The 22,089-nt window shown below is 37.4% G+C and overlaps 1 protein-coding gene and 1 long non-coding RNA gene across 2 annotated transcripts; one reads left to right on the plus strand and one right to left on the minus strand.

Annotated features, from left to right (window-relative positions):
- The first annotated feature begins 2,352 nt into the window (after positions 1-2,352).
- On the plus strand, positions 2,353-11,873 carry LOC141586762 (pentatricopeptide repeat-containing protein At3g59040). Its single transcript, XM_074408080.1, has 7 exons — positions 2,353-2,567; positions 3,283-3,595; positions 4,406-4,696; positions 5,476-5,724; positions 7,651-7,775; positions 9,530-9,628; positions 11,099-11,873. The coding sequence occupies exons 1-7, from the start codon at positions 2,509-2,511 to the stop codon at positions 11,655-11,657; spliced, it is 1,695 nt and encodes a 564-aa protein (XP_074264181.1). The 5' UTR covers positions 2,353-2,508; the 3' UTR covers positions 11,658-11,873.
- A 7,487-nt stretch (positions 11,874-19,360) lies between these two features.
- On the minus strand, positions 19,361-21,990 carry LOC141658726 (uncharacterized). Its single transcript, XR_012549375.1, has 3 exons — positions 21,787-21,990; positions 21,620-21,687; positions 19,361-19,449 (listed from the first exon to the last, which is right to left on the minus strand). It is a non-coding gene; the product is annotated as an uncharacterized LOC141658726 (long non-coding RNA).
- Between the last annotated feature and the right edge of the window lie 99 nt (positions 21,991-22,089).

Raw genomic sequence — 22,089 nt, forward strand, 5'->3', positions numbered from 1 at the left:
GCTGTTGCAATTGTGCTATTCGGATCGAAGCGTTTCGTTCCAACCCTAGTTCTTGTTTGACGCGTTTTCAAACATTAACTCGATCAACTAGCAATAGGTTTGCGAAATTGATCACCATTGAACGATTTATAGGTCTAAATTGGTCAAATATCCCTTCATTATTGTTCGTTATTCTTTAAACCCCTTCCACGCAATTTTCGTATCGTAAGTGGTATCAGAGCTTCGGCTCTTGATTTCCCTAAATCTAGACGGTCCTAGGCGTGTCAAAACCAAGTTGTTAGTTGAATTTCTAATTGCGATTGGAGTTCAAGGGTTAAACTCAAGCAGGTAGTTTGAGGGTTAATCGATTTTGTATCTCAGGAGCAAGTTTCTAGTAACTTGTTATTCAAGGTGTGAAAAAAAAAAACTATTCACGTGTACTGTTTATCCAAGAAGAAAAAAAAAGACATGGCAGGAGTGTTCTGTGAGAGCCGCTACGAAGAGAAGGTTAAGTTTGATCCAACATTGCCTCCTATTTTTGATGATTATAATGATGAGGAAACTGTTGAAGTTAATGCTGAAGTTATTCTCGTGCAAGGAGGGTGCGTGGAGGGGTGGAAGGCACGGGAGGACTTTAAAACTAGGCAATAAACGAGCTACAGGGTTGCATAAAAGGTGGTCGAACACTGTGTTCGGGGTTCTTGCTAATGTTCAACATCAAATTCGCATCAAGACTCATAAGACTTATATTTGATCCCGGCGGATTCCATGGTTCTAAGAATCGGGACGATTCTTTTGAACAAAGGGAGTATGATACAAAATAAAATTAGAAATAGATTAGATTTTATTAGTTGTTAGATCTTATTGATTAAGTTTAAAATTTTAGTTATCTTTTAGTTAGTTTATTAGTTATCTTTTAACTATCTTTTAGTTAATAGATTTCTTGTTGGTTAAGAAGACTATAGTTATTTATAGGGGGTTTAGTTTGTTATTTTCAGTCAGATTGAATATTGAATAAGAAAAGAAACAGAATTGCTGTTGCAATTGTGCTATTCGGATCGACGCGTTTCGTTCCAACCCTAGTTCTTGTTTGACGCGTTTTCAAACATTAACTCGATCAACTAGCATTAGGTCTTGTGAAATTGATCACCATTGAACGATCTATAAGTCTAGATCGGTCAAATATCCCCTTTTTATTATTGTTCGTTATTCTTTAAACCCCTTCCGCGCAATTTTCGTCTCAAATGTAGATCATTATTGTTAAATAATTATTTACCATGTTCAGATTAATATCAATGGTGATTTTGTTTCGGTGATTAGGGCTTTGATTCGGGTAAGAGATAGACAAATTGAGCTGATTAATATTGGGTTTAATCAATCTTTATCGTCGATTATTAGGGTTATGAAGTAAAGAGTTAGATTCAACATGAAATGATAAATCAACGCCGAAAAATTGACTTATTTTCATCGGAAAGTGGATTTTAGGCCGTCTTTTGAAAAAAAATAAAAAAATAAAATAAAAGATTGTTGTTCACAAATGACCTTAGATGAAGAGTTGTGCTTTTTCACATATGAATTTTACTCTTTCACATACGATTTTTACAATTTTACCCTTGTTATTTTTTCCTCCTACGCCCTATTGATTTTTTATCTCCCTTTTCTTCACCTCCCTCCGGCAACCCACTCCGGCCGACATTGCTCCAACCGGCATCGGCTTCCCCTTTCTCCTATTATCCTTATCCATCCTTCTATATGACAAGCGTATTAAATGTGCAGGAAATAAATCTACGTAAAAGAAACTATAACTTATTTACTAATTATGCGAAGTACTTGTGCGAGGTTCCATTCTATGTGCCTTAATGCTTAATCTTGTGTATTGAATTGAAGTACATGAATATCGTTGATGCAATTAACACTCACTATAATTCCTTTATGTTTGAATTTGATGTAGGGAAATATTATTGCGATGGCGAGATTAAAAACAAATTCGTGAATCCTAATATTATATTTTTATGTGCTGATGTTACAATTCAGGAGTATATCGGGATTAAGACCTCTGAATTTGTTTGATCTTTGAATTGTTCGTTACGAAGTTTCTTTCGGATTAATTGATAAAGAACTAAACATATTAAATATTAATTTGGATAAAACATATTAATAATTGATAAACAAATAAACTAGTTCACTAATTGAACAATATTGTTCAAGTTTTTAGAGTAATTAGATTGGATTTTGGGGGAACAAGCAAAATTCGTAAAGAGTTAATTTGTTTAGATTTAGGAAAAGGATATGATATAATATGGAAAATTAATAAAAAAGTGTGTGAAAAAGTAATTTCGTAAATAAAAGGTGGTTTTGAATTTACAACAAATCCTGTTAAATTTTAACCGTTATCCCCCCACTTATTTGCAAAAGTGCTGTGACCTCACATTCACGCTTATCCTTGTTTTTACCTGATTCAATCTCACATTCAATTTTATGTTTTGCAATACATTATCAATTTGATTGTCAAGAATTTGCAATTTGCTTATGTCGAGAGTTTTCGATTTGGGGCTTTATTGTTCTTCGAAACCACAAATCTGTATCAGGTATATATGATTGTTGTACTCTTCAATTACTCTTGGATTGTCATGTCCTGTGATTTTTTTTTTTGTGATAATTTCTGGAAAATTAGGGTTCTTACTTTGGAAAAATGACAGCGAAAATTGAGGACAATCATGAACTTGTTAATGTCCTTTTAGACATATATGATTCTTTGTTTTGCCTGTTTCATACTTATATACATGTTTCTATAGCAGAATATAGTGTTAGTGACTGTCTTTCCAGGTACAAAATTGACTATTGTTGGCTTCTTGAATATTAATAAAGAATAGGACCGACTTGCTTACAGTGGTTTAGCTGCGTGCTTGTGATACTGAGACCTAGCGATGCACTAATTAAAAGCAAAAAAAGCTCGATAATGGCGATTAAGAAGATAGACAAGAAACAACTCAATATTCAAGACAATATCTCTAAATTGATTCTTCTCTGTATTCTCAAATACTCAAAGGAGCATATGTATCTTTACTACATTGAGAATATGATATTGTAAATTTCCGTCGCTACACTCATCTTGTCTGTGAAAAATCCTTCATTAAAGTTCATCAAGGGATAATGCGATCAGATATGAGGTTCCCTAATTAGTGGAAGTGAGACTTTAAAACCTAGCTTTAGCCAAGAGCGTAAAATTCATAAATATATCATCATTGTACTTGGATATCAAGGATCATGACATCATCAACCTTTATTGTAACCTTGCTTCAGTAAACAGAATGCACTCCCAGACTCTTGCTATATCAACTTTACCAACCATAGAAGGCTGGAATTTGTCTGTCTTGGTATGTTGTCACCAAGAAAGTTTATGCAGAGGAGGAGGAAAATTGAAGTTTTTAAAGATGCTGCTGATGAAGCAGATCAGAAGAACTGGAGGAAGCTGATGCTAGAAATTCATGAAACTGGCTCTGCAGTTCCTGTACTCAGAAGCCGAAGGGCTTCCAATGAATCTCTTCCCAAAGATCTTGTACTGGGTACCTTGGTCAGGTTGAAGCAGCTCAAGAAATGGAATCTTGTCGGTGAGGTGATTCTTTTCTTTGATTTTCATATTTTAGGGAGACGGAATAAAGTATAGGTCTACTTTAGATCGAAGAAATTATGTGTTAGAAAAATGGAGGGAAATAATTCATTTGAATACCTAGGGTTTAATATATATTTTGTCATTTTTATTCTTTCTAGTTTCCTTTGGTTAAATTTTCAAAGCAATTTCTTTTTGTACCCCCTCCCTTTTACCGGTTTTCTTTTTTCTTTTTTACTTTTGTCTTTTCCCATTGTCTGTGTTTCTTTTTATTTTCTCTTGTGCACGCTTATCTACCTGAATAATCAGAAAATGGAAATAGGGAAGAATATAGTGTATAGGATGGAGTATTTATTTATGTATGGCCTTTTCTTCTCTCCATTTTTTTTTTGAAACCAGGTAAATTTATTGTTGGGGTTGTACCATGGTTAATTACATTCCATGATGAGATGGTATGGTAGGCTGATGAACTCTGATATCGCGTTCTTTATACTAATATACTTCCTCTATCCCATTCATATTTTGCTTTGGTGGTCAAACGATGTCGGTCTGGTTAATATTTTTTCACAATTTACCGTTGCAACTTTTTAAAATGATAATATGAAAATAGTTTGGTTTGGTAAATCAAGCATGACAAGAATCACCTTATATCTACATTATTTTGAGAAATCAAGCGTCAAAGTTTATATGAGGTATCCTCCAAAGTTAAATGAGGACAATACATTAAAGATAGAAAGAGCATAAATTTTATCACCGTTGTGGATATTGCATATGGTTGAACTTGTGTGACTATTTGCGTTTTACATTTTCTTCAAGATTCTTGAATGGCTGAGAACTCAACACTGGTGGGACTTCAATGAGATGGATTTCGTGATGCTTATTACTGCTTATGGGAAGCAAGGAAACTTTGCAAAAGCTGAGAAAGTATTATGCTACATGAATAAGAAGGGCTTTGTTCCTAATGTTGTATCCTACACTGCTCTTATGGAGGCATATGGCAGAGGAGGTCAATATAGTTTAGCAGAGTCTGTGTTCAGAAGGATGCAAATATCCGGTCCTGAACCATCTGCTTTGACTTACCAAATTATCCTTAAGATATTTGTTGAGGTAATGTATTTTTCATATGATTTTTTGTATCAGGGACTTCAACTTATTACAGCTTAAGTACATCCCTGCAAGTTTGCTTCTTGTCATTGTGGAATTTTCTTTTGGAGAAGAGATAAACACCAAAAATATAGGTGCATATTGCCATATGATATTATGATGCATCTCTTAAGCAAAAGACTCGCAGTCAACTTCTGTTTTTCCTATGCTGTTTTTGCTTAAAGTGTCACATAAATGCCAGGATGTTGGGCCTGACTGATGTATATTTTCATCTTTCTTCTTTTTCTCACATTGGAAATGTAACAAAGTTGCACTAGCCGTTTCTTCATAATTGTAAACATCGTCTGCTTGTAGTTACTTGCAATGAAAGTTTTAATCTTAGTTTATGTTCAAATGAGCAGATGAAGCTGTAAAGACACTTGTATGATTCAGTATGAGTCTCCTTTCCATGTTTATGGTGATAGTAGTAACATTGCCTTCTCTTTAAAGCTATGTTCAATTGTTCATATAAATCGCTTTAAAGTTGTAATTACTATTTCTGAAATTGAGTTGCTGCATGAAGTAGAAGATCATAGAAAATATTACTCTCTATCACTTGGCTGAACCCTGATTATTGATTACAGCATCCCCGGGAGAAGATCCTGAAATTATCACTTGTTATACTTTTAACATTCTAATCTGCTTTCCATTTGTATACCCCATTATGGTAGTTGTGATTATTTTGCTTCTATGACCTTCCTATATTTGTTTCTGAATCAACTTCCCTAATATCCGTGCTACAGGGAAACAAATTTGATGAAGCTGAACGAATTTTCGAGGCTTTGATGAGTGATGAGAAGTCTCCTCTTAAGCCGGATCAGAAGATGTTTCATATGATGATTTATATGCATCGGAAGGCTGGAAGCTATGAGAAGGCACATAGGCTTTTTTGTTTGATGGCTGAGAGAGGAATTGAACGATCAACAGTGACTTTTAATAGTCTCATGTCTTTTGAAACAAATTACAAGGAAGTTTCACGTATTTATGACCAGGTAAAGATAATAGCTTAAACACAAAATTAACTTAAATATCTTTTTTAGATTGTGTTGGTGTTTTTTCCTGTTGGTTGTCTCTGCTCCGTTACGACACATTTTTTTTTGTTTTTTTAATAGCTGCTTATTAGAAGAATGGCATAAGAACCATATGGTTACTAGAGACATATAGGAATTGACCGCTAAAGTGACTTGAGCCACTGTATAAGACATGTCATAAAGTTATGTCATACCTAAGTGGCTGAGGTAACCATGTCTGTGTGCACTCTGTGAGGGTCTGATCTTTGAGGAGTCTCTCTAAGAGTTGCCATTAATTTTCGGGAATTTTAACAATATTGGAAATTCATCATATCATATAATTGTATATAAGATTACTCATGAATCACGATAGGTTGAGAGCATGATTATCCGGCTCTCATTTTGTACATGGGCCGATGGCCGTCACCGGTCACCCTCAGCCTCATGGTGTCTTGTTGTGTGGATTTTACCCCTCTGACGTCTTTTTGTACATGGGTGTCACCCTTTGTATCCTTTAATTAATACTCTGTATGAAATAAAAAACAAAGAAAAGTCAAATCACGTTGGTAAAATATAACATAAATAATGAGTTCGCTCACATTTGAGCTGTAGAAATCTCAGACCATCTAAATGTAACTCTAGGGATCAACTTTTCATGAGTGTATTGTAGAAGTGTTCTTTCCCTAAAGAAAGAGAAAATTATCAACTCACGTTACGAAGGCCGATTTGAAGTATACAATTTTAAACAATACTCAGGAAAAAAAAAAAAAAAACAATAAGATGGTTTGTTTGTGTGAGGGGCCATACTAGTGAACCTTACACTTGGTCTAAACTGGTGCGCTAGTCATCAAGCCATTGTTCATCTATACATTACCACTGTACACTATAGGTGCCAATCGGGTCACTCGGGTCGGTTATTGGTTGGGTATAAGCAGTTTCGATAATATCAGGTTTGGGTTGTATCGGGCCGGTTACCATTTATGTTGAATCGTGGGTCAGTCAGGTCGTCATCGCCATCATTGGGTGACAAGTAGGGTCGGGTTAGTTTCGGGTCAGTACCGAGTCAGGTTATCAACATAAATTTTATCTTATGTATTTAATTTTAGGTCGATAATTTCACTTTAAAACAATTTTCAGGTGTAGATATTTTAGTTTTAATCGAAAAAAATTAAGATGAATGTGTTTTTGTCTTATTTTGAAAATTATTAAGCTAATCAGTTTATCTGGTAATCCATCGGGTTAAGTCAATATCAAGAAACGATTCGGTTCGGGTTCGCGGTTGGTTCATGTCGGGTTCGGGTTGGGGTAAATAAGGTTGCTATCGGCTATCAATTTAACCTCGGATTACGTCGAGCCGGTTTAAGTTCACCCAATTTTCTAGTTCTATTGGATTGGGTTTCGGGCACCTAAGGTCAGGCAAATGCACCGTGCTGACGTGCTCTAATGGGCAGGCTAGCTACTATTTACTTTTTTTCACATGTGCCAGCCCATACTTACATTATTTCCCTAAATTACCAATTTTATCGTTGTCTTTTGCTACTTAGTGTGCTGTCTTTATATTTGCAAATGTGTTTTTATCAATGTACAATTAGGGCCAAAGAGCGTAGAAAGGCAATCAGCCTACCTCTGGTTGGTTGCACTCAAGCCCAAGACTCTGGTGGCACTAGTTTGAAAAGTAACATGGAGGAACACATGCCCACACTGATAAGCTCGTTGAGATTCTATCCTAAAATTAATTCGCTATATGTTTCTAACGGAGTACCTCTTTAGACTTATATACTGGAACCGCACACATGTCTTCTGCACCTAACATCAGTAGCTTTTGTGGTATAGCTTACATGGCTTTCCTTATCTTTCACCCAGTAATGATTTAATTATGGGTTGTGAATTCTTTTGATATTTCATCAGATGCAAAGAGCAGGTCTCAGACCAGATGTTGTGAGTTATGCCTTACTCATCCATGTTTATGGGAAAGCTAGACGCGAGGAGGAAGCAAAAGCAGTTTTTGAAGAGATGCTGGATGCTGGTGTCAGGTATCAGGGTTTCAATTTATCTTCTGGTTCATTACAGCACTCACAAAAATTTAATCTGATATGATATAGCCCATTTGTTACATCATTTTATTTCACAAGGAAAAGAAACTAGGTTGATCCTCTAATCTTCTAGAATAGGACCAACCTAAATCAGACGGGTAAAATTATTACCTCAATGAAACAAGGTGAGGCTCTTGCGCAACTATATTTTCTGTAACATGACCATTATACTAGTGCACAACGCTCCTCTTGATTTTCTTAAGCCTTTATAAGAGGACATTCAATACTGTGGTGCTTTCCTACTAGTAAGCAGAAAACCTTGATGTTTTTTTGTAAGCTCTTCTTTTTGACTTGCTACTTTGATAGTTTGATGTTGAGTTGGAGATCATTGATGGCTAAATATGGCTTTCAACTTATTATCATTTTCACCTATAGTACTCGTACTTAGGTATGGTTATCAGACATGGCTACATGCCTACATATTCAAGTGTTGGACTGGCCACGATTTAGTTTAGAGATAGTATGATTTTTTTCTATAATTAAGAAAACAAGTAAAGGGACACATCTCGGTTCTGATATGTGTTTTCAGAGGCTTAATCTTGTTCTTTGTTCTACAAATGCACGAATACAGAGGGAGCGAATGTTTTGAAGACGTGTTCTTGCCTCCTGGCCAACGTGCACTCAGATTTCGAAGTGGTGTTTGTGCATTTATGAAACAAAGAACGAGATTAAGCCTCTGAAAACAAGTAAAGGGACACATCTCGGTTACCAGATTCAATAATCGCCCGATTCTGATTCTGTTTCATTCTTGATAGTGAATCCTTTACAATGGAGTATAACAATAAATATGAATATGCTTGAGTTTTTAATATGCGTAGTAACATTAATATTTCGATTTTGAAATGATTAGATTAAAAATAATATTAGATAAACTTGAATAAATCGTACTCACTAATCCGTTCTTCTTTGCCAATTGTTTCAAGAATAATCACTGTTTCAGTAGAGAGTTCAATGAACATAGTAATGGCAGGTTGTAAAAGCCCAGCTGCCTTCATTGTGCGGCAGACTATATTACACAATTTCACCTTGTTCTCTTTTTAGCAAATTAAGTTTCTAAGCCACTACTTTATAAAAAGATAAAGCATTTTGTGCTGCTATGTATGTATGCTTTGATCTTTTGCCTAATTTGTGGATTGAGTAGTAAAAGTGTGGTTAAATTTGTTCAAGATCATGATCGTATGAAACTACTTGTCTTTCAAAATTTTGCATGCTTTTTAACATGTTCTAGAGCAAAACTTGGTGATTTTGATCCTGCCCAACATGGGTCACATGTGTGCCTAACTGCCTATCTGTATTTCATTCTTCAATTTCTCAATCATTTTTACAGAATCGATTATTGGTGAGCTCACATTTCGCTCTATGATCAAAGTGCTAGAACTGGAATTATTGTTAGTTATGAAATTTTGCTATTGGTCTTTCATGCTGAATGGGCAACCTTTCATTTTAGTGAATATCAATCATGATATATCTTTTTTTTTTTTTTTTTTGGTCTAAAAACGACTTTTGGTAGAAGGAGAAAAGCATACATGATAGATATGGATGATAAATCTTTTATTTTGGGAAAATTTGCTTTTAGTAAGAGTTTTGGAGGAAATCTTTAGAATATCTGGGAATGTTTTGAAATGAGGTATAGAAAAGGTGGGAGTTCTGAATTTTCTTTTCATTTTTAAGATTGATTCATGTGTTTCCTTCAGGCCAACACATAAAGCTTACAACATACTGCTTGATGCATTTGCTATCTCTGGAATGGTGGATGAAGCTCGAGATGTGTTCAAGTGCATGAGACGAGACAGGTACAATCATTCATTTTAGGGAAGTCATTTCATACAAAAGATTTGACCAATTTGCCATTATTTATTGTGGCTTTATGATATACTCCTTTCATTCCAATCAATTCGATACATTTGATTAAAAAAATATAACTCACATATATTCCACAAATGTAGAGAAATGATTGGGAATGGAGGGAGTATGAATTATGTTACCTGCCCTTGTGCAAGAGTAAACATCTCTCTTTTACGCGTCATTCATTGTTCTTCAGAAATAGCGCAAATAATTAAAAACCTCTCTTGACCAGAGAACCAGAAATATGAAGCTAGCAGTCGTTTACTTTCTTCATAAGATCTACGAAAAATTGTACATTACTCCTTATAAAATCAAAAATTTTAGGAACTTCAAACCATATATGTTCAAAACTTGATACAAAAATGTGTTTTCAGCCAAAAAAAAAAGAATATTCCGTTTATATTTCTTTTTTTATGACCACTTTGCCCTTTCAATTATAATAAAGACAACTCCTACTAATCCATCCTTCAACCTACCAACACACCACCACCACCACCACCACGACATAACCTACCACCCATCACCCGACTCTCCAACCTACAGCCTACATGACTACCACCGTCGTGCCCTCTGCTCTACCTCCATCCACTGTTCTCTCTACCCATCACCAGTACCCCACCCACCCTCCTTGATCCACTACTTCAACGCGGACCCACCAATCACCATCAGATGCCGAGCCACCCCACCAACCCTACCCACCTTGAGGAGTTCCTCCGACGAGCCTCCATCACTTAAAAAATGAATTTCAAAATCTCTGATTTATATCAAAACAACACAGTGGAGCCAGGATGGGAACGACAGCGAAGGGAGATTTGCGGTGAAGGTGACACGGTGGGAGTTGAGAAGGGACGACGAGGGTGTGACGAATGACTCACCGGAGAAGAGGAGTGATGGCCGTAGCCGTGGAGAACTGGAGCGACGCAGAGAACTATCTCTGGAGAGAAATGGAGTGGCGCAGGTGGCGGAATTCATCGACGTCTGGGTGATCAGAGGATACACTGTCGTAGATGGTGGTGTGGTGGCAAATGTGTGGTGATAGTTGGAATGAGGGGCCCAGTTGAGAAGAAAGTGGGGGAGAGATCTAGGTGGTCGCTGGAGAGGGCTGGTGGTGGTGGGTTGGGTGCTCACAGCTGAGGATTAGGGTATATAACAGGAGTATTTCGGTCATTCCTGAATTTTTTTGGCGGATTTGAACGAATGTGGTTTTGAAGTTTTGATGGTATTACGTTTCAGAACTATTTTATAAGTTAGTAGGTTTCAAAAATACGATTTTACAGAGTTTCAAACTTCCGAGATCTTTACACTTGCTTTGGTATTTCTATTAATAGTGAAAGTACGAAAGCAGATGACTTTTTTGGTCTGTATGTTTTTCCTGGAATAATTTTATTGTCGGTTATTATTCTGTCGTGAGATTGCAGATTTACCCCAGACCTTTGTTCTTACACAACCTTGTTATCAGCTTATACCAATGCATCCGACATGGAGGGTGCTGAGAAATTTTTCAGGAGACTGAGACAAGACGGATTTGAACCTAATGTTGTTACTTATGGAACATTGATCAAAGGCTATGCTAAAGTAAATAATTTTGAGAAGATGATGGAAAAATACGAAGAGATGGCAAAATGTCAAATTAAACCAAATCAAACGATTTTCACCACCATAATGGACGCATATGGTAAGAATAAAGATTTTGGAAGTGCCCTCCACTGGTTTAAGGAGATGGTGGTTCATGGATGTCCTCCTGATCAAAAGGCAAATAATATCCTCCTCTCGTTGGCTATAACTGAAGAAGAACAAAAGGAAGCTAATGAACTTGTGGAAAGTAAGGGCATTGATCAAATCTCTCATGTTTCCGGGTCAGATGATGATGATGATGAAGAAGAAGAAGAATTTTCTGGTGAAGATGAACTGGATGATCAGACACTTATCTCAGAGTCTTATGAAGAAAAGGAGGCAGTGATAGTTCGCAAAGCCTGAAGAATGAACCCCATTTAATCTTAGAAGCTTGGGAGGAGGGGATAAGATATATTTTGTGTAGATCTTCCTACCAAATAATTTTTGAAAGGTTGTGGAGCTTGAATATGGACCATCTTAAATTTTGTATTCCGTATAAGATAGTAAAAACGCCCTTGTACAGTGCTTTGGATCAAATTTAGGTACACCCAAATTAATGAGAAACGTTTATTTCCTGTATTCTACTTGTACTAGTTGAAAGCCCGTGCATGTGCGATGCACGGGACTTCCTTTAGGATTATCAGTAAATATATTCTTAAATTGATAAAAAAGTTCAACTATGTTGAACTAGTTTTATACCCGTGCAAAAAATGCACGGGTCGTAATAGCATTCACTATTATTAGATACATGAACAAATAATTGAGCGTGATTAAGTGTTCAATAGTGTGATAATATAAATAATCCATATTTAGAGATTCGAATATTTGATAAATATTAGATTTGAATATCAGATAATATACAATCGTATTTTATTATAATTATATTAAAGATATTTGACATGTTAGACCTGTTGAATGTATGTAAATAACAACATTTTATGTAAATTGCGACATTTTAACTTATGTTTTAACATAAGTAATTAAAATAGGATTAAGAGTTAGGAATAGAAATTGTGTTGAGGAGAGAGTAATTAAATAGAATAGAAAATATGGAGGGTCCCACATATAGAAACTCATCAGCCAATCAAAAGCCAAGAAAAAACTTGGCTTTTATACTATGTAGATCATTGATGAAAAAAATTTTGTGGTTAGTGTTAGTAATTGTCTAGTTTATCACCGATGAAAAAAGTTTTGCCCTTCATTACTATAACATGAAGTGATATACTTGTAGTATGTAGTTAGCTTTTTCGTTGTTAGAGGCACATCCGGTTTTTAATTAAATACAAAACGTTATGTCTATAAACATGTTGTAGCTCACCATACATAATAAACCCTTAATAACGGATATATGCCTTTATGAGTTTTACAAATGATTTTCACCTATAACTACATAATACTGAATGATGTTACTTAAAACAACATGTATAATAAGTATATATATTTAGTTTGTTTAAAGAAAATGTTAGATCTCTTACAACATAATTTTACCTTGACTATCTACAATTAAAAGTATTTGATCTTTATAAACTTCTCGTAAAATCGAATCCAAACTTAATTCCAGTAGAATTAGTAGTCTCTAAACAACAATAAAAAAAATATTTGTGATTCTATCATATAGAATGCAAGGGTCACCTAGTAGTATCAGCCGTGACAACATCAGTTAGTAGTTTATGGCATCATTAAAATCATCAAGCTACCAAGTTAGTATTTTAGGGCATAGCTGAAACCGTTGGCTTACATTACCATGGTTAGGTAATATAAAACTATTAAATTTAACAAATAGTCAAAACCATGTTGAAAATGGGAGTAAAAAAAATCTGGGAGTTGATTTAGATGATGTTTCAGTTCTATAACAAAATGCATCAAAAACGTTGTGGCATTTGGTATTAACTATATCAGTTGAATATAGGGATGTCAATTTCACCCGCACCCAATCAAAATCCGATCCACCCTATCCTAAAAGACGGACGAAAACCTGACCTAAATGGATGAAGAATGGATGATGGATGAAACGGATAACGGATCACGGATGACGGATGAGTTGGATGAAGAAATTTCACCCATCATCCATCCATCACCCGATTTTATTATGTTTTATTCTTTAAAAAAAATATATGTATTACATTTTTAAGATATAAAATATTCAATTTCTCTAATTTTTCTTCTCTCAAAATATATATTTTTGAAAGTACACACTAAAAAGTTACATTAAAATGATTATATAACTTTATTTTTGTAAAGAATAAAAAGTTATCATTTTTTTTTTATTTTTAAGCATACATATATACTATCACCCATTTATCACCCGATCCACCTGTTTCATCCATGAATGATGGATGGGTGGATGACGGATGGTAATTTTCTTGGATGGCGAATGGTTTGGATGAGATTTTAATGCGACAGATGGATGACGGATGAGGCTTCACCCGACCCGAACCCGATCCATTGTCATCCCTAATTGTATAACTTTCAAAGATATAGTTGGATTATAGAGTTACCGTTCTTATTGTCTCACGCACCATCAATTTTTAACCGAAATAGTCTTTAACTATTTACACTTAAGAATACATGTCCTTAGAAGCTAAGTTTCATGCAAAACTAGGTTGAATGCCTATGCGTTGCACGAGGTAATTAACTTAGTTATAATGAAAAAAATATTGATTACAATATTTCTTTCAATGAAAATAGAAGATAAATACATACACACCTACCGTTTATTATTTATGCGAGAAAAACAAATAATAAATAAATTCCGTTATTGTAGAGATAATAATAGAAACTCTAATAAGAGACCTCTAAGACAATACTTAAGAGACTCAAAATATTTTAGGTTGCTGACACGTAAGTTCAAAAATGACTCATATTTATAATCATGAGAATATAGAATCACCCTAATTCGACTCTTTATACTTTATATATTAACCATATCTATTATATTTTAATGTGGGACAAATAACATACCAAGAAATACATCATCTTTTTTGTACTAGTACTATACTGTGTTCGTATGTTTTTGTTTTCTATTTTTGTTGTGCTTTTTATTTGTATTAGCTTCGCAAGTGTACGAATGAACGTTGTAGCTTGCAAAGGTCAAACCCTAGGGACGAAATTATGGTTCTAAGATCGTTTGTTTAAACTAGTAGTTTAGTTCGATAAAAGGAAGTGGGTTGATTTAAGCTAACTAAGAAACTAGACTATAACAATAGAATAACGATTAAAAGCATAAGATGGTAAAAGACGATAATTAAAGGAACTAGGATATCAGGTTCACTCAAGTAGGGAATGGAGAACAAGAGCATGGAAAGACAAAGCCAAGAGCATATGCAAGAGAAAGACTCAATCTCTCGATGTGAGACTAACCCCTATGATAAGATTGATTAAGCCCTCACTTAATTAACCCAACGTTGATTTTAACACGCGTTTCCTAATTACTAGTCATGCTCTCACCCAACAAGTAGAAAGATAGATTAAATGCTCAAATTCTCACACAAGCATTCTCACAAACACCTTGTGTGCATCATAAAATAAACAAGCATATATTCAATAATTTCATTCTTCTTATGTCTTAATCCACCCTTACAATACTACAAGATATCCCCCTCCATCCTAGTAAGACACTAGTCACACATACTTGTAATAACAAATACAAAAGATGAAGACTTTGGCATGAAACAAGTAGAGGAAATCATGTTTATAAGATAACTAATCAAGTAACTTGAAATGTAAATGTAATACTACGGTTTTATGTGTCTTAAGGTACTCTATCGAGTGGAGCTTACTCTGTCGAGTAAGTAGCTTTTTACGCAAAACAGTAGACTGTCTGTAGAGTACTCGATCGAGTAAGTTGGGGACTCGATCGAGTAAGGGGCGCTCGATCGATTAAGTCACTTACTCGATCGAGTAAGTGAGTTTACGGGTGATGGTTGACGGGTTTTGTTAATAATGCGGGATTAGTATATAAAGCTTTCGTCACTTTTCTTAAAACACTTTTACACTCTAAAACCTTTCAAAGAGAAGATTAGAAGTTACGTTGATTGTTCTCGCCGCATTATTAGCAAATCTCGAGGCTAGGAGTGTCGGATTTCATTGTTCTTTACGCCGTTGTGATCCTTGTGTCGAGGGTAAGCTTTTTATATAATTTTTATAATGTTTTGTTATGTTTGGTTAAATCCTAATTGGGTGATATTGGGGGTTTTGGGTGATTATATTAATATGGTAGTAATTGCATGTATGTATTTTATAGGAGGAGGTTTCGTTGAGGAAAGATTCTGATTTAGTTGCTTGATCAACTGTTGGTGTTTGCTTTCCAGGTAGGGTTTCCCTACTCAGTATTGGCTACATAATGTGTTGGTGATTGTTGTTGTGATTGTTAAATAATTATAATGTTGGATTGATTTTGGTGATTGTTGATAGTATGTTGTTGATTGGTTGTGTATCTGTCTGTGATCTTCGGGGTGCGTCCCTGGCTGAGTGGAGTCACTTGCGGGAGTGGCTTCACGCCCTTGATTCGCCCCTTGTCGTTCCCGTAACAAGGGGGATGTGCATATTAATGAACTTGGGTTTATCGCTCGATGGAGATGAGCGGGGCTTAGGTGGGAACGGCTACGGTCCCCCACTGGCGGCGAGGAGTACTTGTTGCGATGGGTACTCTTGCAGGGCTACACACTTTAGTGTGTAGTCAGTTGTGTGGAGATTGAAGATGGAGACTGGAGATTGGTTTGAGCTGTTTGTGATATTGTTTTATTGTGGCATTTGTTTTATGTAATCAGTACTGACCTCGTTAATTATTTTAAAAACTGTGGTGATCCATTCGGGGATGGTCAGCAGTTGTTGAGGAGGTATGATGGCTTATGCGAGGGATAGCTGGGATGGAGTCACCACCGGTCTTAGAGTCGTCCGTTGTGTTTTTTTTTAGTTTTTTGAGTACTTTGGTTTTTGGAGAACAGTTGTATTCCTTTTGACAGTTTTTGGAACTTTGTTGTATCACCTAAACTTTATTATCATTTAAATACGTTTCGTTATTGTCCATTTGAGTATCATTGCCACGGGTAACCGAGATGGTGACGTTTTCATACCTTAAGTGGTCCTGGTAAGGCACTTGGAGTATGGGGGTGTCACAAAGTGGTATCAGAGCGATGATCTTGAAACCTGTAACCAATGAACCTAATGAACATAGGGAGTCAAACTAAAATGAACCCGGGTAGGAGTTGTAGGAGCTAATGCAAAGACTTGGGAGACGTCCTAAAGTCGCGAACTCGCCCTACAATTTTGAACCGGTCACTAAGGGGTGTGTCTCGGGATCGTTATGTGTTTACTTTGTGCTTGTGTATCTATATAGTAATGTGTGGTATGAATCGGTGGATTCATGCATGTGGAGGATAGGAGATATGAAGTAAAAGGTGATGATTATGTGGTTTGTATGTTGATTGGTTGAAAGCATGAAAGCATGATATTTGATTTATAACGTGGCATGTTAGAAATACGGAAGGAAGGTTGTTTTGTTTGACTATATAATGAGATACGTATATATATGTTGTTATTTGTCGTTTTGCATAAAAGTATAATAGTTGGAAGTGTGAGTAAGAACATGCGGGTAGTGTACGAGTCTGCATGACTCGATCGAGTGGGGGGCACTCGATCGAGTAGGTGAGAGACTCGATCGAGTAGGTAGTTTTTAGTTTCTGGGCAGAAGTCTGTTTTTGGGCACTCGATCGAGTAGGATAGGGGATTCGATCGAGTAGGGCTAACTCGATCGAGTGGGTTGTTGACTCGATCGAGTACGTTTTTGGGAGCTTTCTGGTCATGTTCTGGAGTCGGGGTACTCGATCGAGTAAGTTGAATAACTCGATCGAGTGACCTCAACTCGATCGAGTAGTGGGATGGTACTCGATCTAGTAGGTGCTGTACAGGTCGTTGTCGTGTTTTGAGTTATGGGATGTGTGTTTATGTTTACCCTTTTCTTATATAGTTTCAAAGATGCCGCCAAAGAGAACAACATTGTATGCCAGGGCAGAGAATATGAGTATTGATGAGATCGTTAAGATGTTGGAGCACCAAGATGCTCTTACTGAGGCTTTGAAGAGAGTGGGGAAAGATAAGGATGAGAGGTCAGATCACTCCAAGATTAGTGTGCATATTGCGAGGTTTAATCCTAAGGACTACTTGGGAATATGGGCGCCAATTCTGCTGGATAATTGGCATAGAGATATGGAGAATATTCTCAATCTAGTTCATTGACCAAAGGAGTTGAGAGTGGAATAAGCTGCGTTCTACTTGAGGGAAGCTGCCGGTGAGTGGTGGGATAAGGTTAAGGTGAATGCTTTGGATTTGTATGTGAAACAGGGGTTACCTGCCATCTCGTGTGAAGAGTTTAAGAAAGCTATGAGGCGAGAGTTTGTGCCAGAGCATGTGCGGAGTAAGCTGAGGGAGGAATTCGATGATTTTTATATGACATCTGACATGACCGTTGCTGAGTACTACCATAAGTTTAATGAGAAATCTAGGTATGCTGAGGACATGGGACTGAGCAAAGAGAATTTGGCATTGAGGTTTGAGAAGGGGTTGACCCCCAAGATCATGGAGAAGTTACCGGTAGGAGCCCTTACTGATGTTAAGGAGGTCTATGAGCGTGATGGGAGGGCTGAGAGGTTAGTTGAGATGACCAAGGAGAGAGTTTCTGAGAAGAGGAAAGCTGAGAGTGAGGGTGGTGGCCAGTCTAGTTACAAGAAGAGCGGCCATAACCAGGCAAGAGCGTACTCATCAAGTTCGGGGTTTAGTGCTAGAGCTTCTTACGGGCGTGGTCGTGGGGGTGGTAGTAGCAGTTGGGGTATGACTTGTTTTAACTGTGGCGGTATGGGCCACAAGAGGCATGAGTGCACCGGTGCTATGAGTGAGGGTTTCCAGAGACCGTCGCAGGGGGGTTTTTCTCAGGGTCCTTCGCAGAGTTATGCTAGTAAAAGGCCGGCTGGGTCGTGGAATAATCGGGGTGGTCATAGTAACAACAATGGTGGGGCTAACCGCAATGGCGGTAATTTATACCAGAAACTGGCAACGAACAACAACAACAACCAGGGGTCGGCTGCTAAGCCGTCTACCTCAGCTAGTACTGTCCAGGGAGGTGGGCAGAAGACCAGTGGTAAGCTGTTTATGATGGAGAAGAAGGCAGCCGAGGATGATGCTCACGTTATCACCGATACTTTTCTTGTTAATTGAGTCTTTACCTGTGTTTTGTTTGATTCGGGAGCGTCACAGTCGTTTGTATCATCGAGTCATGCTAAGCGGTTGGGTTTGAGTGAGTATGAGTCTGTAAAAGAGGAAGTTTTTATACCTTCAGGTGAGTCTGTATCTTGTGGGCGGTTGTATAGAGGTGTGTCTATGATAGTTGGGCAGGCTGACTTACCAGTGGACTTGTTAGAGTTTCTTTTGGAAGGTTTTGAGATGATAATTAGTATGGACTGGTTGGGTAAGTATAGGGCTAAGATAGATTGTCATTAAAAGAGGTTTTCCTTGAGAGGTCCTAAGGGGATTAGTGTGTCTTATCGTGGGTTTGTTGTCAAAGCCAAAGTTAAGTTGATTGCAGCAGTGACCTTGAAGTCCTATCTGAGGAAGGGGTGTCCGTTGATCTTATGCCATGTGAGAGACCATAGAGTTGAGAGTCCGCCAGTTGAGCAGATACCAGTGGTGGGAGAGTTTCCAGATGTCTTTCCAGATGAGATACATGGGTTGACACCGAAGAGGGAGATAGATTTCAGCATTGAGTTAAAACCGGGGACGGGGCCAATCTCTAAGGCACCGTACCGTATGGGTCCTAAGGAGTTGGAGAAGCTGAAGAAGCAGCTGGATGATCTGATTGAGAAGGGATACATTAGATGTGACACCCCGCGATAAAGCGAAAATATAACTATTAAATTAAAGCGGAATTTGTGATATTTTTAAAACTTTTTATTACGAGCTAAAGATTAACACGCGGGTGCCAAAAACGAAATGAAACAAATACGATAATAGACAAATTTAGGTTATTACAACCCAAGTCTAGAAAGCGGGGAAAAGATATCCCACGAATAAACAAATAAAGGGTTTCTAACTAGCAAACTAAGGTCCAAGGGTTTAGTTCTCGCTAGCCCGCACGTCTTCCCCACGTAAGCATCTTCACCACCTGTCATTCATGTAAACATGAACGCCACAGTCAGTGGGGAGTAACTCAAGGTTCTCCCAGCCACAATATGTCGAAATGCAAGTAAACAACCACTTAATAAAAACATATTAATCACACATCATATATGAACAACAAAGAACAAGAGAGGATATAATTGATAATCATAATGAGATAGGCATAATACTTCCTTAATGAAATAGGCATGGTACGATAGAATAAACATGCGATCAAGGGCATAGAACAATCAAGTCAACCAACTCATATTGACTCGATTCAACAAGTGTATGACATATACTTAGTATGAACTCACAAGACAAACCATCTAGACTCCAACCTCTTGGTAGGACGACGATCATAATACGGTCCTAGTCTAAACCTGGATCCAGACTCTCGGGATGGACGTCACCCGATTCGACAAACGATATACCAATCGTATCCAAGACTTGAAACATGGCACACACTTGTAACCAAAGGTCGAGTAACCTCTAATCGGAAACATGGTACACACTCGTAACCAAAGGTCCGAAGAAAGGCGGAAGGATATCCTAATTCGGAAACATGGCACACACTCGTAACCAAAGGTCCGAAAGAGGAAAGATAACCCAATCCGGAAACATGGCACACACTCGTAACCAAAGGTCCGAAAGAGGAAAGATAACCCAATCCGGAAACATGGCACACACTCGTAACCAAAGGTCCGAAAGGGGTAAACAAGGAATGTCAAGTAGTCACACAATGTAAAACGTCACACTTGAGTCACAATAAGAGTAAGAATGATCATGCAAACATCATATGACACGGGACCATTAATGTCACATTCATACTCATGGCTTGCATCTCACCATGAGTACGGATGGGAACATCAATCCCGACGATCATATCGCAACTAGAGGGCTTATAGCTCACCCCTAGTATCCGATAGGACCAAGACTCTCACAACAGAACAATACAAGACATTATCAAGAATGTGACTCTTACAAGTACTTATAATGAATATCTCATACTCGTATTATATTAATGAATGTTCCATTTTATAGTTTAACATGCCGGTTAAATAAAATATAATGAGTGATAATGCATAATTTACGTTATGTGAAATTTACGGGGTAAAATGTGACCGTGTCCAAGGGACTCATTTATGAGCCCAATAAACAAATTAAAGGGGAGTCCAACAATTAAATAACATTAAGCCCAACAAACAAGACATGTTAGACCCAACATATTACTCATGTAAAATCCAAATATTTAATCATGTGAAGTCCAACTATTTACTCACATAAAGCCCAACAAATTAAATCAATTGAGCCCAACCAACAAAACAAATGAATCCAACAAAATAAGCAAGTAAAAGAATGATATTTAATGAATCGCGTTATAAAAACACGAGACGGAAATTCAAATATATCAAGTATCCAAACTTGCGCCAAAACACTTAACCCACGTCTCAAAAGAGCCAATGGACAGCCCATACCCGTCACCAAACAACCAACCGCAACACCCCATAAACAGTACCTACTACCGCCTAGACAAGGCAGCCAAGTGCAGCAGAAAAACAGGTCACGAACAGCCTTTATTGCAGCCCGACAACCGTGTCGCACCACTACCAATCCCTGCCCAAAATAGAGTCACAAAGCAGGCTACCAGACCCGCCAACACATACTACACCGTGACAATTAGACACGATATTTATGAGTGCAAACCAGACTAAGCTTTCCCAATGAAATGAGTACTAGCAGATGATTTTGGACATGTAAAAGCAACACAAAAATAGTACAAAGATGTAGTATACATCCGTTCTCAGGTCCGTGCCAAAATAGAGGAGTAAACAGTCCATTTCCCGCTTAATTTCGAGACGGGACTCAACAAGCTCAGGGTACTGACAGCCCACGCAAATCTCTTCTAAGAAGGCTAAGGGAGGGAATAAAACAGAAATAGTGATAGCACATAAACACGGGACACGCAGTGAACCCGACAACTCTTTCCCATACTCGATTCCAGCTTGAAACGAATTCAAGCTTCCCAAACAGCCGCGCGAAATCACTACTAACACCACGAACTTAACCACAGGTAAGAGGAAAACAGAAAGGACTAAACTTTACACACACAAAGGTGAAAAACGAGTAGGAAGGGTGAAATATCGACATTTTGTCGAGTAACCTATCAACGTTACCTTAAACGCTCCTTATTCTTCGAATAAACGGTCTCCAAAGCTTGAGTCTTCCACCGGGTCTTCGAAACCTTCAACAAGGAGCGAGAAAACGAAGAAATTGAGGCAAAAATCGAAACTTTTATAAGACGGCGAGATTCAAAACCAACACAAAAACGAGTCTTTCTTACCTTGGAAGATGAAGGAGGAAATAAGGAGAAGAATGGTACAAAAATTAAGGGGAATGGTGAAGAAATGGAGCCGAAATCTGGGATTGAAGCTCTACAAAAATGGCGTCTTGAGGTCTGCTGGTTGTTGTTGCTTTGCTGATTTTGTTTTCGAAAAAGAAAGGGGATTGGGTGGTTGGGAATTGTGAGTGAGGGTGAGAGTGTGAGTCATAGAATAAGATATTTGTTGAGTGTGTGTACGTGTTGTCGGGATCGGATTGGTTCAGATTAGTTCTAGTTTTATCAAGAGAAATGTGACGGTCTTAT

The sequence above is a fragment of the Silene latifolia genome, chromosome 6, assembly GCF_048544455.1.
Source record: "Silene latifolia isolate original U9 population chromosome 6, ASM4854445v1, whole genome shotgun sequence".
Classification (NCBI taxonomy): Eukaryota; Viridiplantae; Streptophyta; class Magnoliopsida; order Caryophyllales; family Caryophyllaceae; genus Silene; species Silene latifolia.